Genomic DNA, 22,905 nt, shown 5'->3' on the forward strand with positions numbered 1-22,905 from the left:
CACTAAGTGACCTTCACCCATGCTGGAATGTAAGCTTCACAATTCCTGTGTATGTAACTTCCTATCTACCAGCAGATGTCTGGCATCCAGCCCAGTGTCCGGCTAAAAGCACATGCTCAGATAGTATTTGTTGAATGAGGGGTTTCCCTCACCAAGGATTTCTCTAAGAACAGAGACTGCCCTAGTGTTTCACCTTAGTAATTGTGTAACTACCAAATTATGAAAGAAGGAAGGGAGGGAGGGAGGGGGAGAGAGAGAGAGAGAGAGAGAGGGAGGGAGGGAGGGAGGGAGGGAGGAAGGAAGGAAGAAGGAAGGAACGGAGGAAGAAAAAGAAAGAAAGGAAGAAAGGAAGAAAAAGAAAAAAACAAAGGAAGGAAGGAAGGAAAGAAAGAAAGAAAGAAAGAAAGAAAGAAAGAAAGAAAGAAAGAAAGAAAGAAAGAAAGAAAGAAAGACGGAAAGGGGGGGAGGGAGGGAGGGAGGGAGGAAGGAAGGAAGGAAATTGCTAAGGTAAGGTAGTATCTACCTTCATAGTTGTATCTGCTTCCAAGGTCTCAACCAGGGTGGACACGTTATCCCTATCTGTAGTGCAGGACAGGCTCTGCAACCCCAATCAGTCCACCACGTTGTTATTTAAATGTACTGTTCCAGACCCTATGTTATGCATAAGGGAGGGATACAGTGCTAGTGAGGCACAGTCCTGCCCCCAAGGAATTCACAGTCTAGTGACCAAGCCACCGCAATGCAGTGTGATGTGCACTATGTCAGAGGAAGAGCAGGATGTTCTGGGAGCACAGAGCAGTGACCTAAACCAGATTAAAGGATAGGCCATGGAAGGCTTTCTAGAGGAAGCTAAATTTAGGCTAGGACTGGAAGAATGAGTAGACATTACTCAAGGAAAAAGTCAGGAAGAGTGTTTCAGGCAGGAAGTACAGCACATGCCTTGTAAGCTATTGTCAGGAACTTGGGTCTTTTTTATTTTTTGTGATAAGAACACTTAACACGAGATCTACCCTCTTAAGAAATTTTTGAGTGTACAATACGTTATTGTTGACTGTAGGTACAGTGTTCCATAGTAACTCCCCGGAGCTTACACATCTCACTTAACTGGAACCTCATGCCAGTTGATTAGTAACTCTCCATTTCCCCCTCCTCCCAGCCCCTGGCAACCACCACTGGGAATGTTAGAACAGGAAAATGATTTGGTCTGATTTACATTTTTAAAGGATCTCTCTAACTCGCTGGTTCTCGGTCAGGGATGATTTTGCCCCCAAGGAGACATTTGGCAAGGTCTGGAGATATTTTTGGTGGGCAAAACTGGGAGAGGGGGTCACCGGAATCTAACGTCGCCAGTCTAAACACCCTGCAATGGACAGGACATCCTCCCACCACAAATAATTATCTGACCCCAAAATATCAATAGTTTGGGGGTTGAGAAACAAACCCTGCAAGCTGTTGTATGAAGAATATAATATTACAATATTACAGATTTAAAGAAGGGAGACCAGATAGGAGGATACTGTATTCGTTTAGGCAAGAAATGATGGGTTTGGAGTAGGGTGATAGTCGTGGAGTTGGTGAGAAGTGGTGTCTGACCCAGACTGTATTTTGAAGGTGGAACCAATGAGATTTCTGATGCATTGGAGACCGGGTGTGACGGATAGAGAGCGGTTAATGTTTCAAGTCTCAGTAACTGAAAGAATAGTGATGACATTTACTGAGAGAGGGAACATTTGTGGAGGTACAGGTGTGGCATGGAGAGAAATCAAGGGTTCAGTTTGGAACATGTTAGGTCTGAGATGTTTGTTAGACGTCCAAGAGGAAATACAGAACAGGCTCATGACCCTGGAGGTGAGGGAGAAGGTCCAGACTAGACTTCAACATTTTAGGAATCATGAACATGCAGTCTGTAAAGCCATGGGACTGGACGAGGTTACCTTGGGGATGAGCCTAGACAGTAAAGAGCAGAGTTCCAAGCCCTGGACCCTCGAGCATTTAGAGGTCATGAAGAGCCATGAAAAGGGACTAAGAAGGAGCAGCCAGTGAGAGAGAAGGAAAACCAAAAAAGTCTGGTGTCCTAGAAACCAAGTGAAGGGAGTATATGTCAAAGAGGACGGCGTAAACACCTATGTCAAAGGTTGCCACGAGATCAGATAAGGAGGGAACAGGAAACTGGACCCCGGGCTGTGGCAAAAACTATGAGCTAATGGAACTCACTGTGTTTAGGAAAGTGGAACAGGCCTATAATGTAAAGGTTATTTGTTTAATTCTTTCTGCAAAAAGTCTGACCTCAAGCTTCTGTGTCTTCTAATCAGAAATGCATTTGTATATGCTGGTATGTTATGCCCCTCTGCAGTCGTTTCCATGAGAGAAGAAGCAGTAAGCCAAGTGAAACCTTTGATTAAAATTTATATAGACTGAAGTTGGACAGAGAATCTGGGCAGAGGCAAGAGCCTTTTTCATATCATCGAGATGTGTTTAATCCATATGATAGTGATTTATGGTTCCAGTTTATCAAGAAGACAGACTCAGCCTCTAGCCTTGCGTATGACCTCTGGGGTATGGGGATGGCTGGACCCAGAACTCATTTTAATGACATCTCCCTAGATTCAAAGAAGCTTCATTTATCTCTGGTGCTTTAACTTTGAGAGTCTCATCCTGATTATCTTTAATGGTGTAAAGTACAATTCCCTAGAGTAAGATCTGATCACACCTTTTGCGTTCTCTTAATTTTCCAGCCCCTTCACATCTCTGAATAAGAATGTCCCTGAGAAAACAGAATGGACCCTCTAATCCTACATCAATCAAACTCAATCTCTCACCCCCGCCCTTCCTCAGTTATTTGCAGAAAATATTCAACTAGGCAAGAACAAGGTACATACATAGCCCCTTGACCAGGTTTTGAACTAAGTTAATAATCTTAGGGGTAGGCTTTTGGGTTAGGCTTGAGCACGTATTGGAGATTATTAGAAAATGGTCTTCTCTTTGGCTCTATCAGTAAAATATATAAGAGACCGAATTAATAAGGTCCAGGGTGTACTGGGTTGGGTTGGAAACCTCTGAAGGCTAGAGTAGGTCAATCTTCAATTGGACGGTAGGGGTGGTGACATATGGCAAACACACAACATATGGTCTTAATCATAATAACAATTACTACCACTTTTTAACCAGTATCTCCAAGCATTATCTCATTTAATCTTTATAATAACCCTTCGAGTTAGCAATTTTAACTATTCCATTTTTACAGATAAAAATGTGAGGCTCAAAAAGCTTACAGAGATTGCCCAAGATCACACAATGAATAAATGGCAAAGCTGGAGGTCAAACCCCAGTCTGGTTGCAAAACCCACCGGGTCAATTACTGTGTTATCCTTCCAAAGCAATACAGTAGAAAGAACCCTCAGCCTGAGGCCAGGGATTTGCCTTCTAAACCTAGCTTCAACATTAATTTGGAGGGCGACTTTGAGAAAAGTCATTTAATCTCTCTGAGCCTCAGCCTGGCTTTCCTCACCTGTAAAGTAATCAGGACCACACTGATGATCCCCAAGGCACCTTCTAGCACTTCTGTCTCTGATTCTAACTCATGATATCAAAACTTTCTGTCCTCTCACGTGTAAGGAATGTTTTGATTTTTGAAGCACAGTCATCTGCTATTATATTTGATCTTTACAACCACCATGAGGCAGGCAAGCATTATCCCCTCTCTTGTGTTTTATGTACAGATGGGGAAACAGACTGGAAATGAAGTAGGTACCTTTTCCATGGTTCTCACATCTGCTCCCCAGTCAACTGCTCTAATATACCAATTATCTCTCCCTCTTCGTTAGCTAAAGCATTTTTCTCCCCCCTGAGTTCCACCCCATTTCTCTTTCCCAGGAAGATTTTCAATACTAAATGTTAATTGTTAAGAAGCTAAAAGAAAATACACAGAGGTCCCCATCCCCACCAGGGTACAGGGGCTGAGAGACAGGAAGAGTAGTGACGGTCAGTTCCAGATTCCCAGGAATAGTGCCTGAGTAACAGGGACTCTGGCTGAGCACCCATCCAGATAGATGAGAAGGAAGAAACAGTGGACATTTCTAAAGGTAGGGAAATGTAAAGACGTAGATGTCATTATCCAGGGTGGTGTGGTAGCTGGTTCTACAGCAGCAGTTGCAGGAAAGATCCTACTGGAATATTTGCTCTTCCTAATGCCCCCCGTGTCAGAGTACATTTCCATTCTCTTCTGAGATGCTCCAACCAGAATCCTGGGAGGTAAGGGTAGGGAGACAGGATAGCCTAGGGCTTAAGGGTAAACTGTGGACTCAGACTAGCTGTGTGTTGATGAGAAGACACCTAACCTCACCAAGCTTCAGTTTCCGCATGCCTATGATGGACCTAAATCTTCCTTCATAGCATGTAATGAGGAATAAATATAGACATCTTATAGAATGCCTGGCACAAAAGAGTCACTCAAAAAATGGAGCCCTCAGAAAACTAGTGAGCCCTCTCCTTCACCCTCTATGTCCAGTCAATCTTCCAGGAGAAATTCTACCTCCTAAACCTACTTAAATCTACTCACTGTTTCTCCACCCTTGCTGCTACCACATGGTCCAAGTACTCATCAACCCTGATCTGGCTCCTGCAATACTGCTTTCTCATCTCCATGCCTCCATTCTTGTTGCCACATGGCTCCCAGTTCATTCTTCAGTCTACGTGGTAGAGTGATTTCACCAAACATGTGCATCGACTCATGCCACCTTCTGCTTTCCATCCCTCATTGCCTTTCTGCCACAGACTTTCTCCAGTACCCCAGGACCCTGCGTGGCCTCTTCCTCAGCCTCGTTTGCCATCACTCTGCACCCTCCCCACTAAGGTTTCTACTGTATCCCTCTGTCATTCCTCCACTGGGGTGGGGGGGGGGGGAGAGAATTAACCCTTTCACTCCCACATCTTTGATTCTTATTTTTTTCTGTGCCCATAACAACCTTCCCTGCAACACAGCTTTCCCCGGTAAGCCAGTTCTTTAGGTCTCTGCTTCAGGTCCTTCCCCTGGTAAGCCTGGAAAGGAAGTATCGTCAGCACAAGATACAGCACACAGAAGGGACTTGATAAAAATCTGCTGAATAAATATTGCAAGAGTGACAGCGTCAAAGCTGATTCAACAGTAACTCCTTAAATCCCTACAGACTGAGGACAAACTGGGCTCCCAGTCTGGGCCAGGGTTGAGCTTCTAGGTTAGGTCAGGACCCAGAGCTGTGAGACATACAATAATGCAGGCTCTTCCCTGACATTCCCACCGGGTCAAGAGCACACAGGCAGTCAATGACAAGTGACCTGCTCAGACCCTGGAGGCCAGACAGGTACCTAAGACACACGCCCGTCCCATAGGCTTCCCTTCCTCACGTAAACCCAACCAGAGAGACACAAGACATCCCTTATGGAAAGAAGTTTTATCACATCTCTGGAAAATTCTTTTCTTATCAGCCATAGCTTTAAAAGCTTACATTTTCACGACTGCTGATTAGAACTGTCAATTTAGTACAAATCACTGGAAGAAGTGGAATCTCTTGGAAGGAAACAGAGAGACTATGAAACTACTTTGGCAATTTTCAGAGTGACTTATGAGGTATATTGTTGATGATCTTATTAATCTCTTTTTCAAATATATGCTGATGGAGAGCTAAATTCTCTATAATAAACTAGGAAAGCACATGCAAATCCCTATTAACACACTAGTTTGGGGAACACATGTCGGGGGATATAAGCAGAGAACAAATGGTTGCCATCTAAAGTGAATTTTGTTTTCAATTCTATGTTTAATCCAAGGAACATCTGTTGAGTGCCTCATACGTTAGGGACGACAAAGGAATCAAAGCTGAAGATCCTACCCCTGACCTCCAGTTGCTTGTGATCTAGTTGTGCAGAGGTAGAGGAGGACAACTCTAAAAACAGGCAGCACATGAGGCAGAGAGAGGAGGCCTGGAAGGAGAACATGAGAGCAGGGAGGGAGGAGAGCTTGTTCTCTGCTGCATCCTTGGCACAGTGTCAGGTACATCACAGCATGTGATAGAATTGCAGCAGAGATGAAAGAAGGATGGAAGGGCAGTTGGGTCCTAATTCCAATCCTATCACTTAGAAAATATATGACCAATCACTGAGTCTCAAGCTCTTTATCCGTAAAATGGGAATAGTGATGAAAACTTCTTCTTGGGAAACGGTTCTGGCTAAGAACTCATGGTTGCCATGAATGCTGTCCAGTAGATATGCCCAGCTCTCTTCCTCTTGTGTACAGGGTAGGATTGCTCATCCCCTTCCATATTGATGCTAGGTGCTACCATTTTATTTCTTCTGGCCAATGAAATATGAACGGAAGTGGTATGTGCCACTACTGCGAAGAAACTTTAAGAGCCAGCAGGCAACTGGGGATGTTCCAGATGACAGCTGCTATGTCAGTCTTGGCTCCAGAGGGAGGGTTGAGGGGAAAACAGCCCCCAATCAACCTGCCTTATACACATGTGGCATGAGCAACAAATATACCTGAAAAGACAAAAAGTGTTGGCAATGATGTAGAAAAATTAGAAGGCTTCTTCACTGCTGATGGGAATGCAAAATGGGTGTAGCCACCATGGAAAATCGTATGGAGGTTCCTCAAAAACTTAAACATAGAACTACCATATGATCCAGCAATCTGACTTTGGGGTATTTATCCAAAAGAACTGAAATCAAGATCTAGAAAGAGATATGTTCACTGCAGCAGTATTCACAATAGCCAAGATATGGAACAATCTAAATGTCCACCAGTGGATGAATGAATACAGAAGATGTAGTATATACACATAATGGAATATTATTCAACCTTCAAAAAGGAAATTCTGCCGTATGTGACAACACGGATGAACCTTGAAGATATTATGCTAAGTGAAATAAGCTAGCCACAGAAGGGCAAATGTTGCATAATTCCAACTATATGAGGGGTCTAAAAATAATCCAATACAAAGAATCAGAGTGCTATAGTAGTTGTCAGGGAGTGGGTGGGGGAGGGGGGAATGGGGAGTTGCTAGTCAATGGGCATAAAGTTTCAGTTAAGCAAGACAAGTAGGTTCTAGAGACCCGTTTTACAACATTGCACCTATGGGTTACTGTATTGTATATTTACAAATTTGTTAGGAGGGTAGATTTCATATTGAGATAATAAAATAATAATTTTATTCTTGCCATGATAAAATAAAATTCTTGCCATAATAAAATAAAATTTCACAAAAGAGAAATACACCTGCTGTTCAAAGAAAAGATTTGGGGATCTTTTGTGATCACAGCATAACACACCATAGCGTACAGAACTGAATAACAAGAGAAAACCCTTCATACAACCTAGGGTTTAAACAAACATAATAGCTAGCAAAGGGACAAAAGAAAAGGTGCTGCATCGGAAGAGACTGCACCTGACTGAAGGGGTTGGGAAAATCTTGGAGAAAATGTCATCTGAGATGGATTTCGAAGTTGGAAAACATATCTGGGGTCATACGTAGAGAAGTAAGAAGAAGATAAAAGGTATGCACAAATGAAAGCACTCAGACTGGACAGGGAAGATGAGTGTGGCCAAGCAGTGAATGACTTATAAAAATAACAGTGAGAAAAAATAGCACGGATTAGGCACTTCCTACATGCCCGTATCTGTCCTACATGATATACATGTATTTATTCTTCACAGCATCCCTGTATTCATTTTCTATTGCTGCTGTAACAAAACTTAGCAGCTTAAAATAACACACATTTGTCATCTTACAGTTCTGTAGGTCAAAAGTCCAGTACAAGTCTCACCGCGCTAAAATAAAGGTGGCAGCTGGGCTCTGTTCCTCTCAGAGGGCTCTAAGGCAAAATCCATTTCCTTGTTCCATGAGGTTGTTGGCCATTTTAAATTCCTCTGGTTGTAGGACTCCGGTCCTTGCTGGCTTTCAGCTCAGGGCTCTTCCCAGCTTCCTCATTCCTTGGTTCATGGTCCTCTTTCCCTATCTTCAAAGCCAGAAATGGAGGATGAAGCCTCTTACACACTTTAAATCTCTCCTAGCTCTTCTCTGCCTCATCTCATCTCTGAGGAACTCTCTTCCCTTTGAAGGACCAATGTGATTACACTGAGTCCACCTGGATAATCACCCTGCTTTAAGGTCCCTAACCGTAATTCTATCGGAAAAGTCTTTTTCACCATAGGATGGGACACATTCACAGGATCTAGGGATTGGGGCACAATGTGTTTGGGGGGCTGATTTTCTGCCAACCACATCCCATTTTGTAGGTGAGGAACTGAGGCTCCGTGTGGTTCGGAAACTTGTCCAAGGTCACCACCTAGTTCTTGGCAGAATGGCTTTTGCTCCCAAGCAGGCTCACGCTAGAGCCTTTACTCTTAACCACTGACTTCAATCAGAGAACGTAAAGGGGAAAAGCAGAGGACTAGGCTAGAACAGATGTTGGGGTAGGGATTTATTGTAGCCATCCTCAAATGGCAGACAAGAGACAGATGGTTTAAAGGAACCTGGTTTAAATGGCTGGTTTAAATCACTGCATAGTGATTTCCAGTCATACTTCAGTTTTCTATTGCTGTGTAACAAATTACCACAAACTTATGAGTTTAAAACAATACCCATGTATTACCTTACAGTTTGGTCTAAATTTGTGATCGGTCTTTTACCATATTTTTAAAGAAACACGGTTTTATTTTTATAACTTTAGGCAACAATTTGCTCTATGACCACCACTTTGCAGAGCGAAGATTCTGAGGAAACAAGATTTTATGACTGTGTAAGAGTTATGGATATATCCAAGATATCAGTTTCTCAAAAATGGGTGCTCCTAAAGTTTAGACATCAGTTTGTGACCTCATTGAATAAATGATTCCTCACACAATCATGATTCTGCTATTAATTAGCTTAAGAAATATTTTCTTCTATAGGTAGCTCAGAGGAAGGCATTCCAAATGCCTACATAGGAGTTTCAAGTTCACTCAACAAATGTTGAGGCTATGTTGGGTTCTAGAGAATTATGAAGAAGTCTAAAATCCCATAATGATTTAATATTATATGATTTAATAATGATTTAATAATATAATGCAGTGCTAACAGTGCAAAAGAGCAGAAGAAGGAGTGGTACTGTGAAGGGGAAAACAGAAGAGTGCAAAGAAATGAGAAGTGAGGGGAGGAAGCAGCAGTCTGGAAGGCCTCTTGGAGGAGGTGACACTAGTAGCTGGACTTTTAATCGTTAAATACAGAGTCCATGCCCTGGCTTCAGAAGCTCTGCTTGATCTAGTCCTTTCCTCACTCTCCAGACTCATCCTATGGCTTCCAAATACCTTGAACACACGAAGCCTTTCCTGCCTTCAAACCTTTGCTCTTTCCATCTCCTCTGTCTAGAACGCTGCTCCATCAGGTTCTTCACACAATCTGGATCATTCTCAACCCTCAGCTCTCCGCTTAAATGTCACCTGCCCAGAGAGACTGTCCCTCACCTCCCTATCTACATCAGTCCCTTCCGTCCCTCCTCCTGACCCCCTGCCGCCCACCAAATTAGTGAGGAAAGATTAACAACAGTATTCAATGGCCGACAGGAGGAGGTATTGCTATTATCTCCGTTTTACAGATGAGTGAGCTGAAACTCAGAGGGACTAAGGCACTGTCCCAAGGTCACACAGTAAGAGAAGAAGTTGGGATTGGAGCCCAGGTTGGATGATCCCATAGTCCACAATTTTAACTACTATATTCTAGGTTTTCTATGTGTTGTAACTATTATAGGTATTCATTTAGAAAATCAGAAAAGAGAAGGAAGAAGGTAGGAAAAAAAGACAGCCCATAATCCAGCCACCTAGCTGACTCTTGTAGTACTTCCACTCATCTCCGCCAAAGTTGAGTTTTCAAATGTGGCCATACCGTATAGCCTGTTTTATAACCTGGGTTTTCACAACTGAAACAGCAACTGAAAACCTCTTGCCACAGCATCTTTCATTTCAGAATCGTAGTAGCTGTTTGTACCAGGTATCTCCTCTGGTCCAAGTGGCCAGTGAAGCATATTACAGCTCATCCTCACAACAATGCTTTTAGGTTGGTCCTGTTATTATCCCCGTTTCACAGATAGGTGAAACTGAGGCTCAGGAATATGAGATAACTTGCCTCAAATCACCATTAATGAACAGAAGGGGTGGAACAGGAGGTCAGTACAGCTTCTGAACTCCTACTTCATAATTGTCTTCAATGTCTCAGAACTGAGTGTTCCTTTGATGAAATGATTGGGAAGGTTTGGGGTGAGGGAAGGAAGGGAGGCTGTTCCCTGTCTCCAGGGCTGCCCTGCCAGCTTGGTTGGGGATACGTGGGTGGGAGGGTCTGAGTCTGCAGGGAACTGGGTAGGGTGAAAAAATACCTGACAAATGAGGATTTTCAACTGGTTATTTTAAGTAAAATAACTCCTTGTAATACGCGCCATGTGCTGGAGCAAACCAAACGTTAACTAAAGGAGAAGCACGCGCTGTGATTTTCTCTCCCATTTGCTAATGGGTCGGGGTCTATTTTTAAAAAGCCCACAGCATCCCACAGTTAAATCTGCTGCCCGCTCTAAGGACTTCAAGTGCCAGATAGGTTAGGCCACAGATGACCATTCAGGCCCTCACCTGGCCCACTGAGGCAGGGCCCCAGGCCCCTAGAACCCATCTCACTTCTGAAAACAGCTGGTGGATCAGCAAAGAGTAGGAGCTCTCGGGAGGGCTCTGGATACAGGGAAAACATATGTTTGAGCATTATGGGCTGGCCAGCAGGCAGCTAGCTATAAAAAGAGTGGTTTCTTCTAAGAACTTACCCCAAAATATGCATGTGGAGGAAGTCCCATTTTTAATACAAGTGTTGTGCCACCACTCCTTTGTGTCTAGGAACTGTGGGTAAGTGGTGCTTGGGACCTGACAAGGTCAACCTTGAGAGAGTTGGTCCTGGTTCAGGCTGGACCCCCTTTCAGCACAATGAAATCACACCACTGGAATTCGATGGACCTGGGTTCACATACAAGCTCCATCACTTGCTTTGTGAGCTTAATTATTTCGTCTCTCTGACCCTCAGATTCCTCATTTATCGGAAGGGGGGTGGGATATGCCTACGTGGCCTGAAGAAAGCGATGGGGATTAGAAGAATGAATGTCAAGTTTTTTATGCAGTATCCAGTTCCAAGCTGGTACTCAGGGAACAGGGGCTGCTGAGCAGTTAATATGCTTTGGGCACGTTCTTGTCCCATCTCCACACCCTAGCACAAGCTGTCCCTGCTCCAGGAAATACCTTTCTTTCTATTTCAGAGTGCTCAAAGCCTGCCCGCCCTGCACATCCCAGGCAAATGGCTCCTCTTTCAGCCCACCTTTCCAGATTTTTCCCAGTTGGGCATGGCTTTCCCCACCTGTGCACTTTCGTAGCACTTAATCAGTGATTTCCCGTGCTGTTTACCCAGTCCAGGTATCACAGTTGCTTCTGTGTGGGTCACATTCATTCCATTAAACTGATTTTCTTAAGAAGAAACTTTTTAAGTATTTCTCATCAGGCTTGGTAGGTGGTCAGTACTCAATAAACATTGTGTAATCATTCATTTAGTCAGCCTATGTTCAATGAGCACCTACTATGTGCCAGGCACTCTGCTAGGTGCCAGGGATATAGCAGTGGATGACAAAGACCCCTTCCCTCTCTGAACTTCCATTTTAGTGGAAGGAGACAGGTAATAATGAATAACCAAATCAATAAGTATATGATTATCTAAAGATCACATGAGACTTTGATAAATGTTATGAAAAAAACAGGGTAAGATGAGAGAGATGGAGAACAGAGACAATACTTGAAGAGGTGTACCTGAGGAGATGATGTCTGAGCAGAAACCTGAAGGGTACCTGGAGGGAGGTTTGGGACAATTTCAGGGAAGTAAGTTCCAGGCAGAGGGAACAACTGCAAATGTCCTAAGGTGGGAAAGACTTCGGTGTGTTCTTGGAACTGCAACAAAGCCAGTGAGGCTGCAGCAGAGCCATGGCAGTAAAGGTGGTACCAGATGAGGTTAAAGGTGAGCCAGATCAGGCTGACCTCGGCAAGGCGTCTGGATTTTATTTTCTAAGTGTGACAGACTTTAAGTGGGGTGAGGAACAACGTGATCCTACTTACAGTTTTAAACGGTCCCTCTGCCTATTGTGTGGACGTGGGTTGTACAAGGTCAAGAGAAGAAGCAAGGAAACGCGATGCTAATATCTAGTATCTAGAACGTTACCACTGACTATGGGGGATGATTGGATTTGATGGACTGGAGGTGAAGGTGAGGGAAAGAGATAAGTCAGCACTGTCGACCTGGCCTCTGGTTTGAACAGCAGTGGGGACAGTGGTGCCATTTCCTGAGATGAGGAAGATGGAGAAGACTAATCATTCCTGTTCAGGAGAAGGACTGGAGATTGAAATTTACGAGTTCTTAGCGTCTATGTATATAAAGGGCATGGGCTTGGAAGAGATCATCTATGGAAAGATGGTAGACAGGGACGGGAAGAGGGCTAAGGCCTGAGTTCTGCACACAACAATAACTTAAGACTTAAGCGGAAAGGAAGAACCAGCAAAGGACACTAAGCAGGACCAACCTGCAAAGTAGGCGGACACTGAGGAGAGTATGGCGCCTAGAAGTGAAGTGGAGTGTTTCCAGAAGAAATCATCACCATCTCTACCACCACCACCACCATCATCGTCATCATAGCAGCGGCAGCATCACTACAGGTGACATCTTGAGTCCTGCTGTATCTGAACTAGATGCAAAACATGGCCTGCTCATCAAATTCTCACAGTTCATGACATGGAATTCAGTATCTCCATCTTCAGATATGGAGACTGAAGCTCAGAGAGTGGACCAAAGAATTAGTAGATTTTTAAAAATGAACGAATTGATCTTCATTCTTTTGCAAACTGTGCCCACGCTACACTCCCATAGCTTACCTAAATGGAAAATAATAGGAACATAAAACCTTCCCTCTTTGAAACATAGCTCTGCAAATTCTACAACAGTATACACTAGCTTACAGAGTGCTGGGCTTTCCTTGCAGCTTGTTGTCCAACCCCCAAGTTCCCCACCCTGAGACTCAGCACAGGAGTCCAGGGCCCGCCCCCTCCTGCGGGGCTGGAACACAGTGACCGGCAGCTGGGCAATTAACATGACTCACTCCTACTCTGCCAGGGAAGCGCTGAGCGATTTGCAGCTGGTCAAAATGGAATGCTTTGCCACCCAGACACAGCATCTCGGATGAAGTGGCCTCATCAGTGCAGCCGTTGCATCTGGCCGGAGCTATTTACCCCAGTCTGAGAACCGTGATGCCCGATACCAAGTGAGCCTCTCTCTCTGAACATGGCTCAGCTGAGTAACTAGTCAAGATGGACCTTTTTTTCTCCCCGTAATTTAGAGACGGACTATCTGAGCCTCTGCCTTCATGCCTCTGTTTCCATTACTTTTTAAAAATAGCCATTTGAAGCAGATGACCAAGGGAAATAGGTTGAGCTCACTGACCTCTCGAGCTCAGCTGAATGAAGGCACACAGGAGGTGTCCCTTCTGTCTCCTTCCTCTTGGGGATGACAGGACATGCTTTTGAAATAAAGAAGAAATGTCCATATCCAACCCCTTGCCAGAGATGTCGTGGAGAGGAGATTGGTGAGATCAGAAACTGATTCCTGTTTAATAACTTTCCACTCCTTACACCGGCCCCGTGTATCTACTTTTCAGAAGGCCCCCGGCCCTAGCACCTGCTCCCCTACCCCAGCCAGGGCACTGCGCCAAACGCTGTCTGCACATCTCCATCCTGGCAGAAGTGCTCTCTCTGCCAGGCACAGAGCTACATGCTTCACTGGTATTTTTTTTTTCTTTTTAATTATGAAGAATACCTTTAAGATGAGTACTAACACTCCATTTTGTAAAGAAACAAGCACCAAGAGTTTCAATGACTTGCCCAATATCATACAACCAGTGAGTAATGAGGCAGGAGACTCTATCCTGTCGTGTGTGGCCCCTGAGCCCAATCTCTTAACCAATGCCTTCTCCCTTCTGCTTGAGGAAAGCACAGAAGTAACTGGCAAATGAATCATTCCAGTACTTTATCTGGGTGCTTGTGGGCAGGTACTAATAACTGGATGGGTGATAAAAAATGTCTAAGTCGTGTATTCACTTCCATCCAAGGTCTCTCAGACTCAGAGCAGGATTGAGGGAAGGAGTCACTAAATTATAGGCCACCGGCTACATCCAGCCTGCTGCCTGCTTTTGTGATGCAAGTTGTTTGGTACACGGCCACGTGCACGTGTGTATATCCTGTCTGTGGCTGCTTTCACACTACAACAGCAGAGACTATAAGGCCCGCAAAGCCTGAAATATTTACTACCCGGCCTTTTACAGAAAAAAATGCTGGCCCCTCGTCTAGAAAGACAAATCCAAGCTGTGAGATTAGAAGTATACATTTAAAGGTCTGCGGTGAATCCGAATCCACAACCAGGACAGGTAATGCTAACTATCAGAACCCAAAAGATGGTCCAATCAGATCTTTACTATCTTCTCCTGGCATCAAGTTATGCATTTAATGATATGCTTAGTGTCTCGTTAACCAAAGGAAAAAAAAACAGCCTTTGCCAGAAGAGAGCAGCATCTAGCGGCCAGCATCTGGCTCCGGAGGCCACGTCTGGATGCATTCACCGGTGGATGTGGACTGGCATTTGAGCATTTCCCTCTCTCACTGCCTCTGCCCCCGTGGATCGCCAAATCCTATCACTTTGATGTCTTCACCTCTTTAGTCATCCTGCTTCTCCCAATTTCTGTGGGCTCTGTTTTAGTTCAACCCATCACCATCAATGTTAATAAATACCATAGATAATCACAGTGACACCTTAAATCATCACAACAACGTGGTTGGAATCCTAAGAGCAGGATGATCGTGGTGTAACAGGAATACAGAAGGGGCTGCTTGGTGCTCTGCTGGCAAAGGTGGGAAAGTTTACAGAGGAGGTGATATCCCACTCACCTTCTCCTTTTTATTTCTATCCATCTTGCTTCCTCCCACCCCTGCACCTGTTCTGCTTGGCAGTCTCCTACTCATACTTCAAAACCTAGCACAACTTTCTCCTCCTCCGGTAACTTTTCCCCACCCCTCTGCCAACAGAGTAACTAGCAAGCCCTTCTGTGTTCCCTTAGTGCTGCTTTCTTACTTGTCACATAATTAACATAATACTATAATGACTTTATGATATGGATATAACATGGTGATAATGGCTTTACTGAGTGATCGTTACGCTCCATACACAGCACTTTACAGAGAATCAGGTGTCTGACCACCAAAGCCCATGTTTGCCCACCGCCTTCCCACTTGCTCCTTGGAAGGGAAAGGCTGTGGTGTATTCACTTTTATCTCCCCTGTGACCAACAGTGCCTGCCATACAAGCAATGCTTGTAAAATGAATGAATAATCAGTATGGTGTATGCAATTCTGAAGATTCCTGTCTCTTGGTAATCCAAACACTAACCTGGGTACTCCTGTAAAGAGATTTTACAGATGTAGTTAAAGTCCCAAGCCAGCCGACTTTCAGATTATCCAGGTGGACGTCACCCAATCTGATGAGCCCTTTAAAAGCAGAGCATTTTCTCCAGCTAGTGGAAGTCAGAGAAATTCAAAGAATGAGAGGGATTTGCCACAGTCTGTCTTGCTTGAAGGTGGCGGGGGCCCATGGTAAAGAACGCAGGCGGCTTCTGGGAGCTGAAGCCAGCACCTGGCTGACAGCCCACAAAGAAAAGAAGACCTCGTTCCCACAACCACAAGGAGATGAATTCTGCAAACAACCAGTGAGCCTGAAAGAAGACCCTGAGCTCCACATGAGAACCACAGCCCCAAACAACACCTGTATTTCAGCCTGGTGAGACCCTGAGCAGAGAATCTGGACACCCTCACCGAGACTTCTGACCTACAGAACTAGGAGGTAATGAATGAGTGCTGTTAGAAGTCACTAAACTTGTGGTGATTTGTTATTCAGCAATGAAAAACAAATGCAAACAGGTTTCTAATTCTGTGGAGATGGTGGTGGCTAGATGGCTTTGTGTGGATCCCAAAGGTTCCAGGGAGCATTACAAAAGGTGAGTATTCCTGGGCATATATCCAGACAAAACTCGAATCCAAAAAGATACGTGCACCTCTATGTTCAGAGCAGCATGATTCACAATAGCCAAGGCATGGAAGCAACCTAAATGTCCATCAACAGATGAATGGATAAAGAAGACGTGGCACATATATACAATGGAATATTACTCAGCCATAAAAAGGAAGGAAATAATGCCATTTGCAGCAACATGGATGCAACTAGAGATGATCATACTAAGCGAAGTAAGTCAGGAAGAGAAAGACAAATATCATATGATATCACTTATATGCAGAATCTGAACAATGACACAAATGAACCTATCTATGAAATAGAAAAAGACTCACAGACATAGAGAATGGAGTTGTGGTTGCCAAGGGGGAGGGGGAGGGGGTTGGGGGAGGGATGGAGTGGGAGGTTGGGATTAGCAGACATAAGCTTTTATATATAGAACGGATAAACAACAAGGTCCTACTGTACAGCACAGTGAAATACACTCAGTATCCTGTGATAAACCATAATGGAAAAGAATATAAAAAAAGAATGGGGGCTTCCCTGGTGGCACAGTGGTTGAGAATCTGCCTGCCAATGCAGGGGACATGGGTTCGAGCCCTGGTCTGGGAAGATCCCACATGCCGCGAAGCAACTAGGCCCATGAGCCACAACTACTGAGCCTGCAGGTCTCGAGCCTGTGCTCCGCAACAAAAGAGGCCGCGATAGTGAGAGGCCCGCGCACCGCGATGAAGAGTGGCCCCCGCTTGCCGCAACTAGAGAAAGCCCTCACACAGAAACGAAGACCCAACACAGCCAAAAATAAATAAAGATTTTTTTAAAAAAAGAATGTATATATATGTATAACTGAATCACTTTGCTGTACAGCAGAAATTAATACATTGTAAATCAACTATACCTCAATAAAAATCAATTGATCAATCAATCAAAATAGTTCCAAAGACAAAAAAAAAAAGAAAGGTGAGTGTTGGCTGTGATCCAACCTCATGAACCATCATGGGGTGAGGAAGTCCATGTCCATCTATGGACGAATCAGAAGTTGGTTTAAGAGGGAATGCTCTGCAGTGGCTGGAGTGCTGGACAGGAAATATGAAGTCCTGGGTCCTAGTCCCAGCTCTGCCAGTGCCTCACTTGTGTGACCATGGGCAAGTCCCTTTACATCTCTTACCTGCAGTTCTTTCATCTGCCACATGGGGGCATTCATCCCTCTCCCATCCACTTCACAGAGCTATGAATCAAGTTCAAGTATGATAAAGGTCCAACAAGCCACATAAATTGTGGCCAATTCTGGAGGAACATAAGGGTTTCCTTGATCACCTAGGGAGTTTGGGGAAGAGCTATGCCAAGTTATGAGACCAATAAAATTCAGGTGACTAGGCAGACCTTTAAAGGGTTCAGATTACAGCTGTGCCATCCCTACTAAGAAAAGTGATGCTTTGCCCTGTGACCCCCTGGGGGAATCATCATCATCATAAAAATAATGTCTTCTGTTTCAACAGCACTTTTTAAAGTACTTTCCCCTCTACCATTTTAGTTTCGATATCTTGTCTCCATTAAAGGAAAAGAATGGACTAAGAGTTTTTCTAGGTCTGAAAGTTTTGGTTTCTCACCATGAAGTAGGGTTAGTCTCACCCATTAAACAGAAGTGGAAGACTGAGGCCCAGCTAGACAGGCAGTTTGCCAAGGCTGTGGGGCTGTAAGTGAAGGGCTGCCTCTGGGACGGAGCTGGGAAAATACAGAGTTCTTAGGTAGAGGCCCAGCTTTGCCTGTGCCAGGTCTGAACTGAAGGAGGGGGTTCCTTCACACTCAAGTTCCATACTACAAATTGAATACAAATGAAGCATTGGAATCATGTCCCATTTTGAAGAGCCTATTCCCCAGCCCTCCAGTTCTTCCACAATGACAGTTATTCTGCTGGCTGTGAAGCAGAAGAATTTTTCTATGCTATCTTCATTAAGTAGGCAGGGATGTAGGGAATACCATGCAGGGTAAGCTCCTCTCAACATCCAGCAAATAAATACTAAAGAACAGGAAAAAGGACCCGTAAGCTTGGACCTTTCTTGGGAGGCCTTTGAGCTTCAACAGAGGATCCCCAAGTTGGGATACTTCAGCTGGGTTGCCATCCTGAACACACAGTTTGAAACCATGACTCCAGACATCCTGAACCACAGCAGGTTAGAATTCTCCTGGCCCTGAAAATGATTCCTGGGCTCTAGAATCTAATGTGAATGTAACCATCAGGTTCTAAAAGAGGTGGCATCTGTGCATTCGCTTGTTCCTGAGGCTAACTCTGCGCTGGGTGCTAGAGATCCAACATGGCACGTCTCACAGTGCGTGTGGTCTAGGGGTACACCTGACAGTCAATCACACAAACAGATGTCAGACGCCAGCTGCAATGTGAGCTGCACGGGGCTCTGAGAGTCATGTGCTTGGATGCTGAAAGAGTGATGACTAGGATGAGGGCTGAAGGATGAACAGGGCTGATGGACTGATCACGGGAAAGAGCAGCATGTGGTAAGGGTGAGAGCCTTCTGAGTATAAAGGGTCAGACAAATTCCAGAGGGACCAGAGTTACAGAATCCACGTTGTGGGACAGCACTGGAGAGCGGGCCAAGGAGTTGAATCTTATTCCAAGGGTAAGAGGAGGGCCTTGATGGGTTTTAAGCAACAAAGAAACAAGATGTAATCAACGTTTTCCAAAAGATCATGCAGGCTCCCTTGTCGAGAACTGATTCGGCAGAGGAGTGGGAGGATGGGGGGTAGGGGGGTTGAATGGAGGCAAGAAGTCCAGGTCAGATGCCACTGTGATCATCCAGATTTGGAAAAGCAGCAGCATCCTCACACGGGCCTGGACACTTGTATCTGCTGTCTCTTAAGGTGAACAGAGCACTGGACTAGTTATCAGAAGACTGGTGTGATCTTGAGTATAACTGTGTATTAGTCCTGGGGCACTGGGAAAATGATTTTGCCTCTATGTACCACATCTTGCTTGACTTACCAATGGAAGCCATGCATCCTGATCTACTTATGTACGATTTCCAGTCACACAGTCTCGGAGATGGGAGGAGTGTTAAGAGGAAGCAGTTGGTCTCTGGTCCCACGTGATGCTTGGCCTTTCCTCTGTCTGGCTTATTATTGTGTCCCCAGCGCTTAGTACCCTGGAGGACCAAGGGCAGGCACCAAGTACAACATCGCTATAAATAGTTTATCACTTGAACATCTTCAGAAATAGGGACACTCACTCTCATCCCCAGGAGAGCCACTGTTGTACTACCCTGCCCATCAAAAGTATCTTCCTCCTATTTAGATAGCATCCGTTTCCTGCAACTTCTGCCAGATGCGCCTCACTCAGGTCACAAGGCACAAGCCTCACATCAGACCTTCAGTGAACATCTCTCTCCAAGCCTTTTCTTCCTGTAGAGTCTCCCCTCTTCCTGAAGCTGTTCTTCAAAGGACATCGTTTTGTTGCACTCTCCTGCTCTCATCCCTTTGAACAAGTCTCTTATTTCCCCCTTCCTGTGAAGCATCTAGGAACAGTGTTTTCTATATAGCAAGCGATAACAAGTATTCGTTGGATTTCTTGGGGTGAGCACTGTCTGCCTGAAGTGAAAAGGAGTCTCTCAGAAACCAAAACAAAGTAGAACAGACAGGAACATGGGAATAACACACAGAGGGCTGACAAAGTCTCAACAATCAAGCAAGCCAGCAGGCCTGGGTGTTGCTCCCAAGTCAGTAGGATCTGGGACTCTTGAGTTTCCTTATCCATAGAGCTCACGGTTTGGACTGGTGATTGCTCTCGATGTTAAGCATGAGGTTCTAGTTAAGCGTTGTCACCTCTGAGCTTGAGGCTGTCGGAGCACATGTTATAAAGGGCTTAAGGGCACAGCAGCTCCAGGATGACACTTCCTTAATAAACCGAGCAGCATGGAAGGAGTAATGGAATGCAAATAACTTTATCACTATCTGATTGAGTATGGCTCGATGCCATGTCTAGCCACCACATAAAATCACCCCATATAGTATCTACATCATTGGTAACATCTTTGGGAAGCCCCGGACTTGAAGTCTCCTAGCCAAATCCAAACAATCACAGTGGAACTCTTGGCTGGTCACGTTTCTCTTCACAGTTTTGGGCGTAAGAGAGAACAGGACCCAAAAATCAAGGATAAGTTTCTTGTTTCACATTTGATTGTCATATTTGCCATTTTGATCCAGATCAGACTATCCTTTGTCTTTTATTTCAGCCAAATTCTCTTTCTCTTTGATAAGGAGGAGAACCGTGCCTGCACTCAACAGTGACATTCCCCAAGGTGGCTGGACGGAGTGCTAGTGTTGTCTTTATTTGCAAAATGTTCTCCCTTCCCTTCCTTCTAATCCATCATTTTGGCGGCCTTTGCCAGCCGGGAGGGCAGTGGCGAGAAGGCAGTCTGGAAACATTTCTGGACATAATCAAATGTGTGCGACATCTGTGTAAATGCATTGCGTCTATATATGTGTGCACATACATTTGGCATACATGCAACTGCTTGTAACAGGATGTTTATACATGTTTGTGATTTTTGCGGGCAAATGTTGACATATCTGTGTCTTTGCTGGCATGTGTCTCGTGTCTCGATGTGTATGTATGTGTGAGAGTGAGCGTGAAGATGTACCTGCAGGGCAGTCTCACCCATGAAGGATGGCAACCCCACAGATCCTTATCCACAGTAAGGAAGGAAAATGCACAGGAGACTCTGACGTTTGGATTCTCACACCCTGCTGACAGAAGAGAAGGGTGCAAGAGGGCTTGACAGCTCTGCTGATGGGCTGGGGCTGGCCCTCGGCCCCTCCCCACAGTCTTCTGTAATTGATTCTGTGCTTCTGACACCTCTTCCCTTTGGGCTGCAGGTCCCTGTCCGGCCGCATCGTTGGCGGCGTCTGGTGGTTCTTCACCTTGATCATCATCTCCTCCTACACAGCCAACCTGGCCGCCTTCCTGACCGTGGAGAGGATGGTATCTCCCATTGAGAGTGCCGAGGACCTAGCGAAGCAGACAGAAATCGCTTACGGGACCCTAGAAGCGGGATCCACGAAGGAGTTCTTCAGGGTAGGGACATCCCTTGTCCCAGGGCACTTCCACAAAAGGGAACCACTACTGTCAGTAAAATATCCTTCTCATTAGCATGAGATTATAGGCAACTGCTTAACTGAGCGTAAGTCAGGGAAACAGACATTTCTCAGCTTTCTACGGATCCCTGAGAAACCTTCATTTCTGCATTCGTGGAAACTTCAAAGCTCTTGCATTGAATTAGACCCTTTATGTATACCAGTCTGTGCCAAGTTCTCCGAGGGCTGCAAAGGATATGACATATAATTCCCTTCCTGCTCCTATAAGGACCTTCAGCCTTATTAGTAATTGATTAGGAACAGCGAGGAACAAGGTCTCAACCTGATGCCCTTTGTGTCCCCTCCTTGGAGACTTTGATGAATAAGGAGATGTTATATGGGAAGTAATGACTGGAATAGGCAGTCTATTAAATAGTGCCAGGAGATACAGAAAATGTGAAGTGGGAGTGGAGGTGGTGGAGATGTCTTGTGGCTAGAGGCAAAATGAGGAAAATAATGTCGACCTTCAAGAGTCATTATGAGATGAAAAGAGGTGGACATCTAAAATACAAGGAAACAAAGAACAATGAATGGGGGCTCCATTTCCCATTAGGGCTTCCGAGGGTGTAGGCAATTGAAAGCCATCCTGAAGGAGGGGTAGGGAGGGATTGCGGCCACAAAGGATAGACCTGTAAACATCTCTAGACATCATGAAACCAAGTTAGATCAGGGTACGCTAATTACATTCTAGGCAAAAGGAGCAACTTGAACAAATGCTCCAAAGCAAGAAAACCTGTAGTTCCCTGGACTTTGGAAATGTTTAGCACAGGGAGTTACCATATATTCATCAAATAAAAATAATAAACAATTGCTACCACTTCCTCAGCACATACTATGAACTGGGCCCTGTGCTAAGAAGCACACATTTCATGACTTATTTCATCTCATCAGAGGCAAGTTGGGGATTGTTATCCCCATTTTACAAAGGAAGCTCAGAGAGGTAAAAGTAATTGCCCAAGGTCACACAGCCAATAAGGAGGAGGAGGAGAATACAGAGCTAGCCTCTGCATCGCCTCGGGCAAGAGGGTGGGGATCCTATGCAGACCCACTGGGTTCTCACTGCAACTTCATGGAGCAAACCCCAGACTCTGAGTGAACCCACAGGGTGCTGTGCACAGCCTCTTGATCGTGGGCTCTGCGTTCTGTATGACAGGCAGAAGAGGGACCAAAGTCCTAACCATGGCTGATAGAGGTTCCAAGACTAAAATCATTCATTTTCAACATAGTGGAGCAAGAAGGTAACTTAGGGGTCACTTGGTCAGAGTCGTCATTTTAGAAAGAAACATGACTTGCTTAGGCTAACCCAACCAGTTAGTAGAAAAAGCACTTGTAATCTTGTTACAATTCTCTGACATCTTTAGCCTGCAACCAGAGTGTGAAGGAGATGCCCGATATCTGTCCATAAAGCCAGTTCTATGCCCCAGGCCCTGCTGATGCAGTCGGGGAACCACCCAATCTGTCCACTCATTATATACCCATGATCTCCACCCCGGTACATTCGCATGTTACAGCCCCCGAAGCCCCTTCCCATCCATGGTCTCCTTTATGTTTCACCCGTGACCTAAGGCAGAACAGGGGTTGTGTGTCCACGTTGCAGGCAAGAATTTGAGATGCAGGGAATTCATGATGC

The 22,905-nt window shown here is 44.9% G+C and overlaps 1 protein-coding gene across 6 annotated transcripts in view; it reads left to right on the forward strand.

Moving 5' to 3' along the window:
- The window catches only part of GRIA1 (glutamate ionotropic receptor AMPA type subunit 1), a 322,415-nt gene that overhangs the window by 254,801 nt on the left and 44,709 nt on the right, over positions 1–22,905 (forward strand). For all 6 annotated transcript variants that reach the window (XM_060296515.1, XM_030834185.2, XM_060296516.1 and 3 more), the window contains one exon: positions 21,018–21,216. In XM_060296515.1, coding sequence (XP_060152498.1) covers positions 21,018–21,216 — 199 coding nt within the window. The remainder of the gene's footprint in view (positions 1–21,017; positions 21,217–22,905) is intronic.

Source organism: Globicephala melas, chromosome 3 (genome assembly GCF_963455315.2).
Source record: "Globicephala melas chromosome 3, mGloMel1.2, whole genome shotgun sequence".
Classification (NCBI taxonomy): domain Eukaryota; kingdom Metazoa; phylum Chordata; class Mammalia; order Artiodactyla; family Delphinidae; genus Globicephala; species Globicephala melas.